Source organism: Microtus ochrogaster, chromosome 6, assembly GCF_000317375.1.
Source record: "Microtus ochrogaster isolate Prairie Vole_2 chromosome 6, MicOch1.0, whole genome shotgun sequence".
Lineage (NCBI taxonomy): Eukaryota > Metazoa > Chordata > Mammalia > Rodentia > Cricetidae > Microtus > Microtus ochrogaster.
In genome coordinates this window covers 31,333,889-31,351,703 of record NC_022013.1, presented here as the reverse complement: position 1 = coordinate 31,351,703, position 17,815 = coordinate 31,333,889, and the positions used below count along the sequence as shown (strand labels likewise).

Here is a 17,815-nt window from a genome sequence, read left to right as displayed (position 1 = left end):
AATCCCCTTGATCCCCTTATGTTTTCTTATTGCTATTGCCAGAACTTCAAGCACTATATTGAAGAGGTATGGCGAGAGTGGACAGCCTTGTCGTATTCTGAACATTTGAAATCATAGTGTTTTGTCATGTAGTTACTACTTTCCTCACAATTTATGTAACTGTAGATATCTTAATAAAACAATTAATAATTACATATTATTTTAATGTTTTGATTATTATTATTATTATTCCTCTCTCTCTCTCTCTTCTCTCTCTCTCTCTCTCTCTCTCTCTCTCTCTCTCTCTCTCTGTCTCTTTGAAACTGACCACAGCTTAGGTGTCTTTCAACTCTGTAATTAAGAAATGACCACAGTTTAGTAACTCTGTAATTAAGACTTTGGCTTTCTTGCACTGTGAGCTGACTTTCACATTGCCTCATCCCCAGCAGCATGGTTTAGATTGGCTCCCTTCCCCACTCTCTTCCTTCCAGGCATCTGCAAGAGTACAGCTTACTCGCCATGGGGTTGCTTTCTGAACTATAATTAATTTCCCTCAAGCCCCTCTTGGAGTATCTTTGTAGTCTTTGAGTTTTTGTTAGTGAGTGTTCTTAAATTCTTTTAATGTAATTAAGAACAGCTTCCTGATTTCCCAGGTATCAGATAGTGACGGCTGAGAATCTCCAAGACTCTTTCTTGACTTCTCATTCTTTAATTTGCAGGGAAGAGGCAACTGTAAACGAACCAGATAACAATATCTGACGAATAGTATTTCATATAAATATTATCAACCTTTTTCAATTTAAGATTTATTATTTATTATAAAAGTAACCTCAATTCATATACAAAGTAACTTTCAAAATCCACAACTTTATTACAGCATTTTATTTTATGTAAAATTTAATTGTAATAGTGATAAGAAATGTTAAATCCAATAAATGTGTAGATTATGTAATTGCTTTTAAATGCAAAAAAAGCAGCAAAATTCTATTTTGTTTACAAAGTTATTCAAGCCTAGGGATACTGTTACAGTTTCTGTAAGATGATAAAAAATAATTAAATAATATAATTAAATAAATCAGGTTTAAGTTGATAGTTTTCAACATAACAAAGACATGCAAAATAAATACAATATGCCTAAAAACTTGTTTTTAGTCCATGTATTGTTTGATAAATTTCTAGTGTACCTCTGACAATATTCAAAGAAAATCTGTCCTGATGTTCACATCCTTTACAACAATGATAGCAGGAATCCCAAACTTTGAACACAATGTTTCTGTGAATCAAGTGAAGGCCAGGACTCCAAACAATGTACTGTTTTCTTTGTTTGACTCCATTAATGTTTTTAAAAAGGCAATTTCTACCTAGTTTATTACTAGTCTCTGATTTGGTAATCTTGCTTTTGAAATCCTCTTGGATAAATTCGGTGGGTTGCTTTTCTTGGCATACACATAACTGTAAGCAGAATTGCAGAACTGTGGCCCTGCTCCATTCCATGTCCAGTTTGATCTGCTCTGATTTGATTAGTTGCGTGGATCACTTGCGGTTTCAGTTTGTATTTCCCCTCATTCTGTTCTTAGATTTGCAAATACTGTTTTTTTTTCCTTGGGTGACCATGTATGTTGTACTGTTTCTTCCTGCTGGAAGTAAACATCTCCCTAGAGTTAGTGTCCAGACTGGAATTTGATGAAGTAGAATAATGCTGATACATTTGCTTCTGTTTGTGTTTTGTCAAATCCAGGAGTTCAAGTTTTGAACCAGGGTATAAGTATCATAAATTAATGTTTTTTTTTAAAGGAGTTTTTTGTCTCTTATCATTCTTTCACTATGGTGGCCAAGTAATCTCTATTCAGGGCAAGTGGAAATTGCTGGTGGTGAAGAATTAACTCTTAAGGGAATGCAGAATTAGACTTGTTATCAAAGAGAATGTGAAGATTATGATGTAGTATGTAAACAGTATACACAGCATTAGAGTCAAGAAAAAGGGTTCTGGGAGAAAGTCTTCAGACACATGCTAGGTTAATTTGAAGGCAGCACTGTGGGATCTCACACAATCATTGCTGAAGTAGATGAATTCTCTAGAACTCTGCTCCAAGGTTCTAGGTAAAATTGTTCTGAAGAATGCTTCACCAGTAGCACTTCTCCCAAGATCCACTTCTCTATGCTGAGAGTGTCTCTGAGTCACTAGTAATAACCACTGTATATTACAACAGTCCTTACCCTAAGTATAGACCATGCTGTAAAATCTAGAGTGGTTTTGATTCCCAGATATCACACTGCTCCAGTAGCCAGTCCTTAGAGTGGACAGAACACATGTTTCCAGGGACTGTTTAGACCCACTGGGTTTCTTCACATAATGATTAGGAAATATGGGAGACAGCATGTAATCTCAGAGAATATACAGCCCTACTGTTCCTGTGACTTTGTTCTCTACTTGCTTTTTCTATTCTCATGGCTAAGTCTACGTTCTCATTAAGCAATCTTCGAGGTTCTTCCAGGAGCCATAGCAACAGAAACAGGATGAAAAATGTCTAGTGTTTGCCTGAAAGAAAGGACCACTCAACATTTAAAACCATATTAATTTTCACTTAGGTAGTAATTTTTCTGGATTTTATAAATGAGCATATCAGGACTTGACACTTTGTTTTGTAAAATATAAAATATATCATTCTTTTGGTACTCAAATAAGTTTATTTCCTCCCCCACACCCTCTTTATCATTTTCTTCCTGTTGTGCATATCTTTTCTTTCTCTACCCATCTTTCCCCCACAATAACTTTCCACAGACTATATTGTTAAAAAGTAATCCAACAGTATTTTTCATTCTCTTTTATACTGAGTGACTTTCACATTTATTTTGGGTTTGATATTTAAAAATGAGAAAATACTTTAACAGTTTCAAACATAAGTTGTGAAAACAGAGATCTGCCATAAAATCAAGAGATTTTCATCATCATCAGAAATAATTTTATTATCTATTTTAAAGCAGTTCAGTAAAACTAGTAGCAAAAATGGCACATAGACAATAAACCAAACCAATTCTCAAAGGGCTAAGAGCACAATTACTTCATGTTTTATTTTCATGTGCAAGTGTAATCATTTTAAAAAGGCAACAGTTTGTTGAAAGTCTTTTATAAGCATCATTTATTCTTTAAATAATTGGAAAGACTATAAACTATTATTTTCATATCAAGCAATATTAATTCTGTCAAATATTAAATTTGGGTCATATTAATAATCAAAAATAATTATTTTAAAACTTATGAAACAAAATTTTTAGTTTTATAGGAAATATAGTCATATCCTAGCTTAAAATTCCAGTCTTAGCAACTGTCATAATGTAAAAATACTAAACTTCGGAGCTCATTGGGAAAGAGAAGATGTTTAAAATCTGACATTTATTCTTAAAAGAACTGTAATGGAATAAAAAAATGTCAATCAAAAGAAATATCTTACTTGACTACTGATAACCAAAAGTGAAATAAGTCAGTATATTCAGTATGTTTTATCTATTCCATACAATAATTCAATCCTGCTTCCAATTTTAACATCATGTGGAGTTTTTCAGTTGTATTTCACATAGATAACATACACACACGCTTGCATACAATCATGACGTTTGAAGGCATGCTCTCAATTTGAAGTAACTTGCTCAAACCAATCTTCTTGGAAGACTAAAGCATCTCTCTATTTTGAGGGAATCCTTCATGCTTTTCTTATTCTAAATTATGGGTAATGTAAAGTACTGTAATAAAAAATACATACTATATTCTCCTGTCAAATTGTAAAATGACTAGAAAATTTAATTTCACATTTTATGTTTGTGTTTTTTTGTATAAGTATTGGGAGGATGTTAGGTTTCATTTTCTTAAAAGAATTTGTTTTCCTTTTCTGTGATCTATTTCATTATGATAAGGAAGGAAAAAATCCATTTCTTACATGGACTATTTTAGGGTGCAAGTGTCATGCTCATGAATAAATAAATAGATAGAAATTAAAATTGTTGTTTTTGAAATGTACTAGTATATCTGTCATGGGAACAGTTTATTACTCTATTTGATTTGGCAAAGTGTGTATACATTTATTCTCTCATAAGTTTTGTTGTATTTATGATGAGAAAAAAATAGGGGATAAAGACAAAAGTACTATATTAAAATTATCTGACAAATGCTTAATAATTCATATTAAAATTAAAATAGAAGAACTATCTATATTAATGATATTTTCCTTACAATGTTGAAGTATACATATGTTTGAATATTTTTATATTAAATCAGATTTTAAGTGTAAGTCTTTAATATCAAAGACATTTGGAGAATGCTAAAGGTTTTAAAGTGGTCCATAAAATGTATAAATACTCTTCCTTTAAACTTGGACCCATTTTCTTAGTGAAATCTTCTATATAGCTAAATGAAAAATATTAAAGCCTACAGCAATATAAGACATCATTGCCCATCTGATATTATGGGAGATATTCCAGTTCTCATATTAACTGAAAAGATATGCATTGTTTTCTCTATGTAAGGTATTTTTTAGGAGAAAATATATTTTTTTCTTAAATAAATGCTTCTCAGCATAAAATGTGCATTAGATATGAAGCTACCAAAAAGTCCAGATGATTAATAGTTCTTTGTGTTTTAGTTTCTTCTGAATAATTAAACATGCTATGGATATGTTGGCTTCTAAAATGAACACAATAATATATGGACAGACAGACATAAATGACTCTAATGATCTATTCTGAAGAAAACTATGATTCCTAGACAGAAGTCACCCACAGAAGTTCGCGATTAATCTCTGGATAGAGATAAGCATACATTCTTATTGGGCTCAATTTTAGAAACAGTAAAGTTAAACAATATAATGACATATTTGATTATAAGGAGAAAAGCAGACTTCAGTGCCCTTGTGATACACTGAATATGCATGGATTTCTTTATTTTTATAGTCTTATTAATGTTTTAAAACAGGATGCATACAATTCTGATAGTTCTTGAACAGTTAAATATCAGATTTTAACTTCTGTATTTTATAGTCATTTTCAGAATCCCCCACTGCTGAAATTTAAATACTAACCAGGGAAATGTCAATAAATACCACATGAAGTTCCAAAATGATCTGTACTTCTAAGAGAATACATTTTGTTTTTGAATAGAAGAAAGGTAAGAAATTGAATACATTCCAGTCAGTTTCGTAGGACCATCACAACATTTTCGTGATTTCAAGCAAGATCCCTGTAGTGAAAATAAGATCCCTTATTTTCTTTTCATCAGAGTTGAGTTTCCTCCCGAGAATCTTGAACAGCAGCATTGCAGATGCTGTTTTTCCTACTGGGTTCACTGTTTGGAAGGTAGGACAGTGGATCTGGTCGGATCAAGTATCTACCAAAGGAAAACAAAGCAGGAAGCTATATTAGTAAATCAAGGTAACCTTAATTCAGGGTGTCACTAGAAATATTCACTAATTATATATTCTATCTGTAAGTTATCTAAGATGTTACTTTATAAATAACCAAAAGAAAGGTTCACTGTAATTAGCCTGATATGATTAAATGGCAAATGCTAATGAATTAAGTTTTACTCTTTCCAATTTGTTTATGCTCCATAATTTATTTATCCTTCCAACCTTGTCCCATGAATACTGGCTTCTATTACTATCTACATCATAACCATTGTTATGTCAGTACTTAATTACTCTTCCACTTATTTTTATCATTTATACAATTAAGAAATTGTTGTAATGCTGGGTGGTGGTGGCGCACCTCCCTTTAATTCCAGCACTTGGGAGGCAGAGGCAAGCAGATCTCTATGAGTTTGAAGCCAGTCTAGGCTACAAGAGCTAGTTCCAGGACAACTCAAAAACCAAACTACAGTGAAACCCTGTCTTGAAAAACCCAAAAAAGAAAGAAAGAAAGAAAGAGAAAGAAAGAAAGGAGGGAGGGAGGGAGGGAGGGAGGGAAGAAGGAAGGAAGGAAAGAAACCAAGAAACAAAGAAACAAAAAAAAAGAAAATTTTTTTAGGTGGTTGGAAAGTCTTTCCAGTTTGTGAAGTTAAGTATCATTATGGAAAATATTATGGCTAGATAACATTTTGATTATTTGGAAAATTGTTTGTCTTGTATTTAACATAATAATACTGAAGTATACAGGCTTATTTATATGTCTTTACTTATTCCTTATGTTTGTCTATTGGTGTCATTTTGTCTAATTATCTAGTCCTACTTGGCATGGAACTTGCTATGTAGGCAAGGCTAACTTCAAAATTATGGGGATATTCTTTCCTCTTTCTGGAACTTATTTGGTTAAATGCAAGAGTCAACATGTTATTCTTTAAAAATCATTATTAATAAGTTCTAGGAGTAAATAAGAAAATGTACATTTGAAAAACACAAATGTTTCAATAATATTTGGATTTCTCTGAGGGGGATGGTTCTTCATGCTGTGAAATTATATGTGATTAGTACATGCTACCAGTTCAGTATACCGTGTGTGTGTGTGTGTGTGTGTGTGTGTGTGTGTGTGTGTGTGTGTGTAAATTATGGAGCAGATGTAAAGAAGAAAATGGATTCTAAACAGCCCATAAAAAGAAGAGAACTGGATAATACTTTATTAAAGGATTTGGGGTTAATCCTTTTTAAGAAAAAATAGACTTGATAAATCAAAAGCAGGAAGATAATGACAAACTAACTTAAATAGGGAGGGACACATACCGAGGAAGGACGGTTCCTGGTACACTTTTATAAAGGAGTTTAACTAAACATCTGGTTAGAACAGAAAGTTGTAGTAGGTAAAGTTAGAAATAAAATCAACACAGAGATAATGAAGGTTATTAAACAATGGCTTTCTAGGATAGTCATGTTTCAGGTGAAAATGAAAGGAGAAATCCATGTTACTATAATACCTTTACAAGGAAGTAAAAAAAAAAATAAATCAGGAAGCTAGTTTAAAAACAAGTACCTAACAATGGTTATACTCTTTAAAATGTAGGTGGAAAAAATTCTCATAGAGTACATCATAATCAGTACAATGAAAGCACCTCAGTCCAGTTTCTTCAATCAAATGAAAGTTTAAATTAGTATCCTTGGATCCATTAACAGAATTTCACTGTCTATGCACACCGCTTCTAACTACTTAAAATTTTAATAGCATTGTAGATCAATGAAGAAAACTAATAGCAAACCTCAAGCCATTTAACGACTTTTCATCCAGTGATTTATTGTTTTAGAATCAAGTTAATGTTGCTCTTTCATTTGGAATGAACTTCTAGAAGCAAAATTTTAGAAAGAAAGCACAAAAGGTACAAGTATAATTCACTATCCACTAAATCCATTGATGGTGTGACAAACACTACAAGTCAGAGTTTGACAGAGCACATTCCTTTGGTTCTCCTTTGATCTGCTACATACCATGGTAGATATTAGAATGTGCCATAGCTTGAGTTCTACTAGGCCTTCTCTCAGGGCCACGAATATAGTCACTGCAATTGTATGAGGAACATATTATTGTGGCACTTAAGTTGATGTTTTGCTTAAATTTAATAAAAGTGAGAGTGTTCAAGGAGTAGGAAATTTCTCTCAAGCACTCCTGGTTTATTGTATGCTTTGTAAAAAAATGCTCTAGTTATAGCTTGGAAAGTTTTATATTTAATTTGAAGTAGTAAACATACTTATACATATGTATATAATATAGTGTTACTGCCACATGATTTATCCTTTATTATATTTTTTCAAGGAAGAAATAGAATAACAAAAGGGTAAATACTTTGTGATACTATTTACGTGAAAACGTGCTAGTAAAAGAAAGCAAATAAAGATAGAATGTAGACTAACAAGTAAGTGCAGAAGTAAAAGTAGGAGGATAAGATGATGGAGATGGGTAGCTTAACCCATCTATGGTGCACGACTTCTTTAATGCTCAATAATATGATCCAAAATTGAATTGTGATAACTTCTCCATTGCCATTGGAAATATTTAAAGACATTAACTTGTATATATTAAATGTATGAATTGTATGTTCATTTTATCCCAGTAAATTATTTAAATGTGTCTCCTTTTATACTATGAAGACATACAGAGTAATAGAATTAATTCTTACAAGATCACAGAACCCAAAGAGTACATGAAGAAAAAGGAAATTTGCAAATGGGATCATAACAAGACAAAAAGATTGGCAAGTCAAAGAATGATTAACAAAGTATAAACTACAAAATGGAAGATGGTTTTTGAATTATTCATTCAACAAGTGATATAATGTCTAGAATATAGAGAGAGTTCATCCAACTTAAAAACAGCAAAATCCCAAAGGTATTAATGCAGTTAAAAGTCTACAAATGACCTGAAACAAGTTCTCAGACAAATTCCTGGTAAGAATAATTTTTTTAACAACATTCAATCATTAGGTGAATACCAATCAAAACAGAGTGATTATTGTTTCACATCTTTTGGAATGGCTAGTATACAAAGATCAGAGATCAGATATTGCTAAAGATATAGACAAAGAAATATTCATTTACTTACTATTGATACAAATTTTAGTTAGTGTAGCCATAATTAAAACAATATGGAAATTCTCTTTACAGAAATAGAAGTAAAAGCACATGTGATCCAACAAACTACTACTATGTATATAAAGATAATCAACTAAATCAATAAGAATTTTATGGTTAATTATATCATGTATTAAATTGTGCTAACTGACATTTATAGGATATTTACTTCACCAATTGCTTCTCAATTACTTCTCAACATATAGAAACTTCTTCAAGATATACTGCATTTTAGAAGACAACACAAGTATAAAAGCAGAAACAAAACAAAACCATCATATTTTGTTGTTTTTCCACCAGTACAGTGGCAGCACCTGAATCTATAACAGTTTCATTCAGTAATTGTGGCTCTGCCATTACTGTCCCACTTCTCTGGCAGCCGCAGTGTGTGAAATTTATATCCTGTTTGGTCTACCTTCTGCTGCTGCCACCAAAATCAGTTTTCAAGTAATTCTCCTTAGTTCTATTTATCAATAGGATGCAGGAATCATAGGCTGAGGAGAAAACCTGCTAGCTCAGAGCAATTTGAAGAGCAGCTAGCTGACCTTCCCTCTTCACAGAAAGACTGTCATTCTACAACATCAATCTTAGAGAGACCACCATGCTCAAAGTCCTTTCTACTGCTTTCTGTGCATCTCTCTATCTTCCAGACTCTCTCTGATTTGCTATAATTAATTTCTGTCATGGAATTGCTGGCTCTGCCTCCTGACCCAAGGTTGAATTTATTTACTTAATACAGATGCAACCTCAGGGTTAATAGCATGATCAAAGATCCTGTAACAATATTTCTCTTATCTAATTAGAAATATCTTTATTTTTATGTGTTTTGAAATTTTATTATCAAAGGGTTGCTGCATTAGGAAGATTGACCACAATTTAATGAATGTGTTCCTCTTTCTACCCCTTTCCTCCTGTATTCCATTTTAGTATTTTTTGTGGAAATTTTAATATCTTTACATATATATATATACTGTTAGGTGCTCCCCTTTTTCTTCGAGCTGTTCTACAACATAGTATAGATTTTCTTGTTTTACAAATGCATATTTGCCTAGAGAATAGAAAATGCTACTATTTTGTCAGTTAACAAACCTTCTTTACAACAATTCTATACTTTATAGTACTACACAGAGAAACACAGGATATGCTCATCAGAATTATCTTTTGCCAAGCATGCTCATGATAATAATAAGGGATTATAATAGTAAAATAAAATAGAAGATAGATTTGTAATTTATATATCCCTAATCCCTAATATGAGGTCAACTTACACAACATCATTGAGCTCAAGCCTGGTATCTGGAGATGGATTAATCAGGATGTAGGATAGGGTGCTTTGATGATCATTCATTTCATCTGCAAGATAAATAAGTATAATGTCTGTTAGGATTCACACAAAATCACAGAAATCATTATATTTGTGTTTAAATCATTAAGTTGTCAATGAGAACTTACTGAAGTTGCTTTTGGTTCTGTTTTGTATTTAATGCATGCAAGTTTGGTTTTCACTTTTCTGTCATCTGAAATATTGGCAAAGTACCTATTTTTTGTTCCAGTAGATGATAAAAATAAAGTACCTAATTCTGTTCAGTGTAACCATAATTACGTTCTCTCCTGAAAGTCATTGCAATTAAAGTTTTCTACTAAAAATAGGTATGAGATATTTACTTGATTCATTTCCCTTTATAATAATTAAAAATAATTAGAAGTAAACATAATCATTCCATAGAACATTGACATAAAAATCTCCTGAAAAAGAATCTAGTCATATGTATTTAAAAGGTATTAAAAACTGTAATACATATATTACATATAATACATATATATGTATGTATGTATTACAGTTTAATACATACATATATATATATACACACACAAACACACACACACACACGCACACACACATATATATCTTTAATACGCATGCCTTCATGGCATGATTTGCTTTTTAAGAATACAAAAAAATCAATTGGAAAAGAAATCAACCTTATATTTTAAGGAGTATACAATCATAAGTATTTTCTTTTCTTATTGGCCATATTGGGAATTGCTGGTACTGTGTGAGAGAACTGAAGTCAGTGTCCTCAGAGCACTGGACTTTGTCCTGAGTCAGTTCTTAAAAGAAGAAGTTATTTTAAAAGAGTAAGTCTTCAACCCCTGCAGCACACTAGTGGGCATTAGAGCTTACTCCGGAAGGTTCTATTTTATCTGCTCATCTCTTCTGATGTGATATAGACAAGGGGACACCACAAAGCACCAAGACTGAACCTGTATTAGAATATTCACCTCCAATGACTTAAATAAACATCAGTTTTTAAAAAGTACACAACTTCAAGTGCCAGATATAGTAATTAAAAGCTCAAAAACACAAAAGAGGATAAACATAATCATTTTTAAAATGTGAAAAACTTTGTAGATCTTGATATTTAACATTTTAAGTGTATTAAAAGATACAATGATAAAGCCACGTGGATACATACTTCAATGATTACCTTTCTTTCCAAGGATAAAGTATGTTGATATACTTAAAATCAGAAAAAAGTCTAAACTATTAGTATTTATTTAATTACTATACTTATAAATAAATATAGTTTTTGAAAACAAAATTGTATTATGAAGTTTGAAGAAAAGTCTAAAATTATTTCTTACCAAAGACAGTTCCTCGATATTTATATATTTCATTAAAGTTCATGTTAGGCCAGCGTGGCTGAACCTAATAAACAATTTGCTGTACTAAAATGTTATTTTCACAAAATAATATTATTCATTATATTCATTTCAGTAGAAATAATGCTCTTTTAATGTCATAATATATTCTGCTTTAATTCAATTGATATGCAAATCTTCTTTAAAGCCTAAAATTCAAAGTTAGAATCCTACAAGACAGACAAATTGCAGAATAGACGAGCCTACCAAAAGTTTAGCAGTAAAAATATTTCAATTCCAAACTGATTAAATTGATATTCAAATAAAGTAACATAGTTTGTTGTTAATTGTTGAAATAGATCCAGAAATACAACTGTATCTTTCCCCTTTAGGATTAGGGTTGCCAAAAAAAAAAAAAACCCACAAAGAATGCTTAAGGATATATAAACCACAGCTAATATCTACAAACAAACAGTTTATAACAAATATAGCCTAAAGATGTCATGTGAAACACTAAAATAATTTCTGAAGCACTGGAAAGTATCTAAAAGTCAAATGCAGCTGGGAATGCAGCATATTTATTTGCTAAACCTGGGATTCATATGTAAGGAGAGATGGCTAAATCAGCAGACTGGAGTTTGAAAACCAAATTAAAAAAAAATGATATTTACTCCAAAAATGGTTACCAATAGTTATAAATCACATTATACTGACATGAGTTTATCAAGATCATATATCTCTATGAAAAGTAAGTTTCGTCTATGCATTCTTCTTGAAAAAAGTATTATCTTAATGTGAATTGTAACAAGTTCTTTTCAAAGGAACTCCAATTGACGGTATTCTCTGGACCCTAAGTCATAACGCTCTGAAAAGCAGTAGCTATACTAGAAAAATCTCCATTTAATTTGGATGTGAGCAACTCAGAATCTAAAATAAACAAAAATGGTCCTGAACTGCAGTACAAAGAAGGCAACTCTATCAAAACACCTCTTGCTCAGTGTAGATACCCAGCCACATTCTGTCATTAACAGAGCGCTCTTTAGTTACTTTTGAATAAAAGTCAAGTGGCAGTGATGGTCTCATTTGTCTGTCACAAATGAATCAAGATAATTATGAGGTTTCCTAAGAGTAGATGCAATTATTTTGTCAATATTTTGATCTGAACACGTTAATTGTGCAACTGGCTCTAAGACTGATATAAAACATGTCGATAATACACTCTGATTTCACATGTTTTAAATCAAGGCATAGATGTGGCCACAATCAGAACCAGCAATTCCAGTTTTTTTTTCTCTACTCCTCAATGACTAGTCCTCGTGGAGTGGAATGCCATCATTTTGATTTAGGTTAAAAGTAGTTGTTGAGTTCAAAGCCATTCTTTCAAGTCTGCGTTGCCATAGAGCTCAGCTTGACCCACAGTTTGTCTGCCACGCTTTGTGAAAAGGCCTGCTGTTACCTTCTTCTCTTTGTGATTTTGCACTTGAGAATTAATAAGCAAGTTTTAAAGTCTATTTTAACTTGCTTCAAAGAGACATTCATCAATGTTTTATTGGCCATGCACTACTGTTTTGGTATCAAATAGTCATTTTCTGTGGTTATATTTTATTTCTCAATTCTATAAGGATGAATATAGTAGGTTTGATAGATTATTAAGAGCCTGACATAATTATCATTAGCCATGGCAGACATGAATACACATGGTTGTGCCCAAACCAGAATATAATACATACTAATAATTGATTTGATTTGCATTATATTTGGTTGTATGACATCAGAGAATCAAGTTTCTATTTCCTAGCATCAGAAATGTATTAAGAATCTTCTATTAATATACTATGTCCACACAGCTAAACTCTGGCCATAGAAAACTAAAAAATGCCATATGCTTAAAATCGGTGCTCTTGAAATTGTTTCACACACAGTAGAAAAAGACAGGCGATTCAACAAATGGTGCTGACAAAACTAGATATGCACCCTCGGAACAATAAATTTAGGTTCATGTCTTTCATCCTATATAAAGCTCAATTCAAAATACAACAAATACTTTAATTTAAAACATGAAGTGTTGAAACTTCTGGAGGAAAGCACAGGGGATACACTTCAGGATTGAAGTATGGAAAATCGCTTCCAAAGAGGGCTTCAGTGAGATAGGAAATCAGTGAACAGACTGCATTACACCCTTGGCACAGCCAAAGGAATGAAGAGCAGGGCTACTCCGTTCACAGCTGAGAGAAAATCTTTGCTACGTACATCAGACAAGGGGTTATTAGCAAAAACTTATGAAGAACTGCAAAGTAAAACTCTAGTCCCAAACAATTTGAATAAGGAGTTGAAAAGACAAAAAGTGCAAATGAAAAATAATATCATTTAAATAAAAATTAAATAAATATAATTAATTTTTTAGTTTTTGAGACTATAATATAATTATACCATTTTCCCCTTCACATATTGTCTCCAAACCCTCCAAATTACCACAGCCTGTCTCTCTCTTTTAAATCATTGATTCATTTTCTTTGTCATTCTGTATTGGGTATGTGTGTACTCTTAAATACAACCTGTTCAGTCTGTTTTATGCAACTTGTTTGTATATAATTTCAGACCTGATCATTTGGCACTGGATAACCAATTGGAGTGCTCTTCTCTAGGGAAGACTATTTCTCCTTCTCTACTCATTCCTTAGTTGCTTGTAGTTATTTATATAGGGTTGATGCCCCATGAGCTTTCTCTCTTCTGTATTAATGTATCTCCTATTGTCATTCAAGCAAACATGTTTCTGAGACTTTATACCTGACATTTCCATTACACACAATTTCACAGGCACTTTCAGGAGTAGTGTTATAGATATATAAGATGAAAAATATTACAGAAAAGTACGATTGACCAACTTTTTAAAGTGATTAATATTCCTAGCAATCAAGAAACTGGGAATTAAGGGTAGGGGTGAGTTAATAAAATTTAAGGATATATGAAGAAGTCTAATGGACTGACACTATTTCATAAGCCAATTACAAAATTCTTTTTCTTTTCCTTTTTTTTTGAGACAAGGTTTCTGTGTATATCTTTGGCTGTCATTGAACTCACAGAGATCCACCTGCCTCTGCCTGCATTTATGTCTGTGTGAGTTGATTGTATTCCCTGGAACTGGAGTTACAGACAGTTGTCAACTTCTATGTGAGTGCTACAAATTGAACCTGGGTCTTCTGGAAGAGCAGTCAGTGTTTTAGCCCCTGAGCCTTCTCTTCATCCATTCAATTTTATTTCTTAACAACAAATTAGTAAACAAAGCTGTTTCCAGAAGACATGAGTAATTAAATGAAAATCTCATAGACATTCATGTATTAACTTCCTATGTGCTATTGGTGAATGAGGTCCCAGAGTCACTCAAGACAATACAGGCACTGGAATTGCTCTTGGATGTCCGTCATAATTAGATGATTAGTCTCTATTGCTGAGGACACCACACACCTTCGTTTCAGGACACAGAGAAATTGACCTTGAGTTAACCAGATCACTCTTCTTTTTCACTCACTTCACATTGCTAGAAGGTGCTAGGCAGACTGTTGAGGGAAAATACCTCACTGGTCTTATGCAGCATTGGGTTGAAATCTGCAAGTTACAAAACTGACCTAGTAAGCGAAATGTTCCTACAGGTTCAATAATAGACAGATTCTTTATGAGGGTAATTAATTGCTCTCTTGATTAGATTTGTAACTTCAATTGGAGGGAATACATGCCTAGTACTGTAAGCAAACTCAAAACCCATGGCTAGGGAAGTAATAGGCCTATTTATAGGTCTATTCTGTATCGATTAATATGTTTTTATAAATGGTCATGCTATTAATATGCCTTCTAAATATATTTTATTTATGGATTTACACTGCTCCAATCTTAATAAGAAACATCATAGTGGGAAATGGGTAATTTAGAGATTCATTATTGTTCAGGGTGATAAGAACAAGCAAATATGAGTGTTCAGTCATAAATGGGACTTCTAGATCAAACCTCACCCACCAGACTCCAGAAATATTTCTGTAGAGGTGGGCAAAAGGAAAGTAAGAGCCCCAGGATGGGGAGAAGTGCTATGAAGTCATTGCATTTGCATACATGAATTCACAACACCTGAATTGCATATCTGCATCAGAGCTACACAAGATCAAGCCTGTTAAACATTACAGCATGCAGTGGAGAATACCTCCCAAAACCTTACTCTAGCTGAGGAGCAAGGCAGCTAATGGCTGCCGGGAAAAGAAACCACGTCTTTAGCAGTGTGGCCACTGGTAGGTTTTCCATTTTCAATTGGATGAACACACATCCATGGGCATCACTAATTGGACTTACTGAGTTAAACAAACAACAAACACATGAGCTATAAAAGAATGTTATGTTGGGAGGGAGATATGAGATAGGGATTCTAGATGAGTGAGAGTGTGGGGTGGTTCTTTGCACTGTTTAAACTTTCCATTTCATTCATTTCTGGCATTCTTTTAATTGTTTCCATATTCTTCTTTGGGGTTTGGCGTATTTTTATTTTCTAAACTCCGAAGGAGCACCCAACACCAAGTAGTTAATTTGTGTTCTCTCTACTTCCTTGATGGAAGAACTTAAAGGTATAAAGTTCCCCCATACAACTATATTCATTGTGTCCTAGAAGTTTCATTTTATTGTATTTTCATTTTCATTCTACATATTTTTAAAATCTTTGTCTTAATTTTGCCTGTGATGCATTCATAATTTAATAGTAGGCTATTTAATCTCTATGAGATCATGTATTCTCTGTATTGTATTTTCTACAATTATTTTCTGTTTATCTATTGTAGGCAGAATACAAGAAGTTACTTCAAATTTCTAATATTAGTTGAGGTTTGCTTTGTGTTTCAATATGTGGTCTATTTTACAGAAACTTCCTTTGGTCATTTTGCTGTTTGCACCAGAGATGATTACAATGAGATTAGCAGGATTTTTTCCTTTGTGGGGGTACATATTGTCTTTGTTTTTTATACTGCTTGTATGTTTCTGCTGTGACCTGTACATGTGGCATTAGGTCAGTGTCTTTTGATGTGAGTTTTTACACAGACACATATCTACTCTTCATGTTGAATGGGATTTGGATCCCTATTTGCTTTTACCTCTCATTGGCTGGGTTAGAGTCAGCTAGGAGATACTAGAAGCATAACCATGTGACCACTCAGTGTTGATTATTAATGTGGTACCTGACAAACTTAAGTTTATCTATGAAAAGGTAGAGCCTCTGGCATTAGCAGTGAGTGATCAGCAAAAGTGAGTAGAGATGTGTTATATTGCAGGGCTGGTGGCATTTGACTTCTGACCTGAAGGGCAAACGGGTGCTCAGTATCTGGTCTTGAGAAAATGGTGAATTGGACTTTGAAGGTCTGCATAGTTGTGGTGTCTGACAGAAGGGGTGGGTAGGCACTCTAAGCAAATGATGAATTAGTAATATTTTGGGTTATTATGGTAACTGTGATGTGGTCTCTGTTTGGTGGTATTTATATCTACTATACCTAAGCAGCTGCCTCTACTATTAATGTTACTCCAATCTGGTTTAGAAATCATTTTATGCATACAGTCCTCTCAGTGGTACCGATGACAGACTACCAGACTTGCAGCATTGCATGTTTTTATATCAAGGAAATCATAACAAGGCAGATGTAAAAAGAGGGAGAAAATAAATGAACGGAATGCCTTCTGTTATATAAGAATTATCAAGAGCATAAATCAACTAATTTCCATAAAAATAGAATGAGAAAATCATAAGAAAAAATTTCGTACAAATCCCTGCTGCTTCTTTAGGTGATGCCCATACAGTCGGCTCATACATTTGCATATTTCTAAAAAGAATGTGATATGCAACTCTGCTTATGGATTAACAGGAGATTAGAATGTTCTTGAGTCAGCTGAGATTAAGATGAAAAACTTTTTGTTTGATATTCTCATTAGAAGAAAGTAACTTAGCAATACATAAAAGGTAAAAATAGAAAATTAATTCACTAGAAATTGAATCAGCTTAGATGTCATCAAACTGGCAAGTAGCCATTAGTGAATTTCTGGAAGATCATTCTGAGCTTTAATTTTACTTTTTAGTGTTACATATTACATGTATTTCTATTAAAATTTCTGGACACAAATTAGTCTTCACCACAAGTAAAAGAAATATAATTACAAATGTCAGTTATAAAAGTAACTGACTGGAGCAAGTCTTTGAGTAGGACAATCCACCTCAAAGAGGAAAATAATGAAATTAAAAGAAAAATCCCTTTGAAGGAATTATGAGAAAATTGACACAATTTCATATGAAAATACTCAGTAAATATATTTTACTTTTTATGCTCAAGAAAGAAAAACAACTTCTTTTAAATTCTAACTCAGTAAATAAAATATCTTAATAACATTATCTCAATATAAAACTTTATAATAAAGAGAAAATGTGGATTATATGTGTGTGTGAGAGAGTTTGTGTGTGCATGTGTATGCACTTATGTATACATGTAAGTATAGATAAACAATGAAAACTTCTCATTTATCACTGGCCAGTTGACTATTTTTATAGGAAGAATGGATGAAGAAAGTGTGGAATATATACACATTAGAGTACTACTCAGCAGTAAAAAACAATGACTTCTCAAATTTTGCATGCA

General features: G+C 32.7%; 1 protein-coding gene across 4 annotated transcripts in view; it reads right to left on the bottom strand.

Annotated features, from left to right (window-relative positions):
• Positions 1 to 2,919: 2,919 nt before the first annotated feature.
• Positions 2,920 to 17,815, bottom strand: part of Kcnt2 (potassium sodium-activated channel subfamily T member 2) — a 388,623-nt gene continuing 373,727 nt past the window's right edge. For 3 of the 4 annotated variants that reach the window (XM_026779914.1, XM_005348456.3, XM_026779915.1), the window contains 2 exons: positions 9,788 to 9,872; positions 5,245 to 5,356 (listed from right to left, as the gene is read on the bottom strand). In XM_026779914.1, coding sequence (XP_026635715.1) covers positions 5,245 to 5,356; positions 9,788 to 9,872 — 197 coding nt within the window. Of the gene's footprint in view, positions 5,357 to 9,787; positions 9,873 to 17,815 lie in introns of all 4 variants that reach the window. The other variant, XM_026779913.1, reaches the window with a different exon arrangement.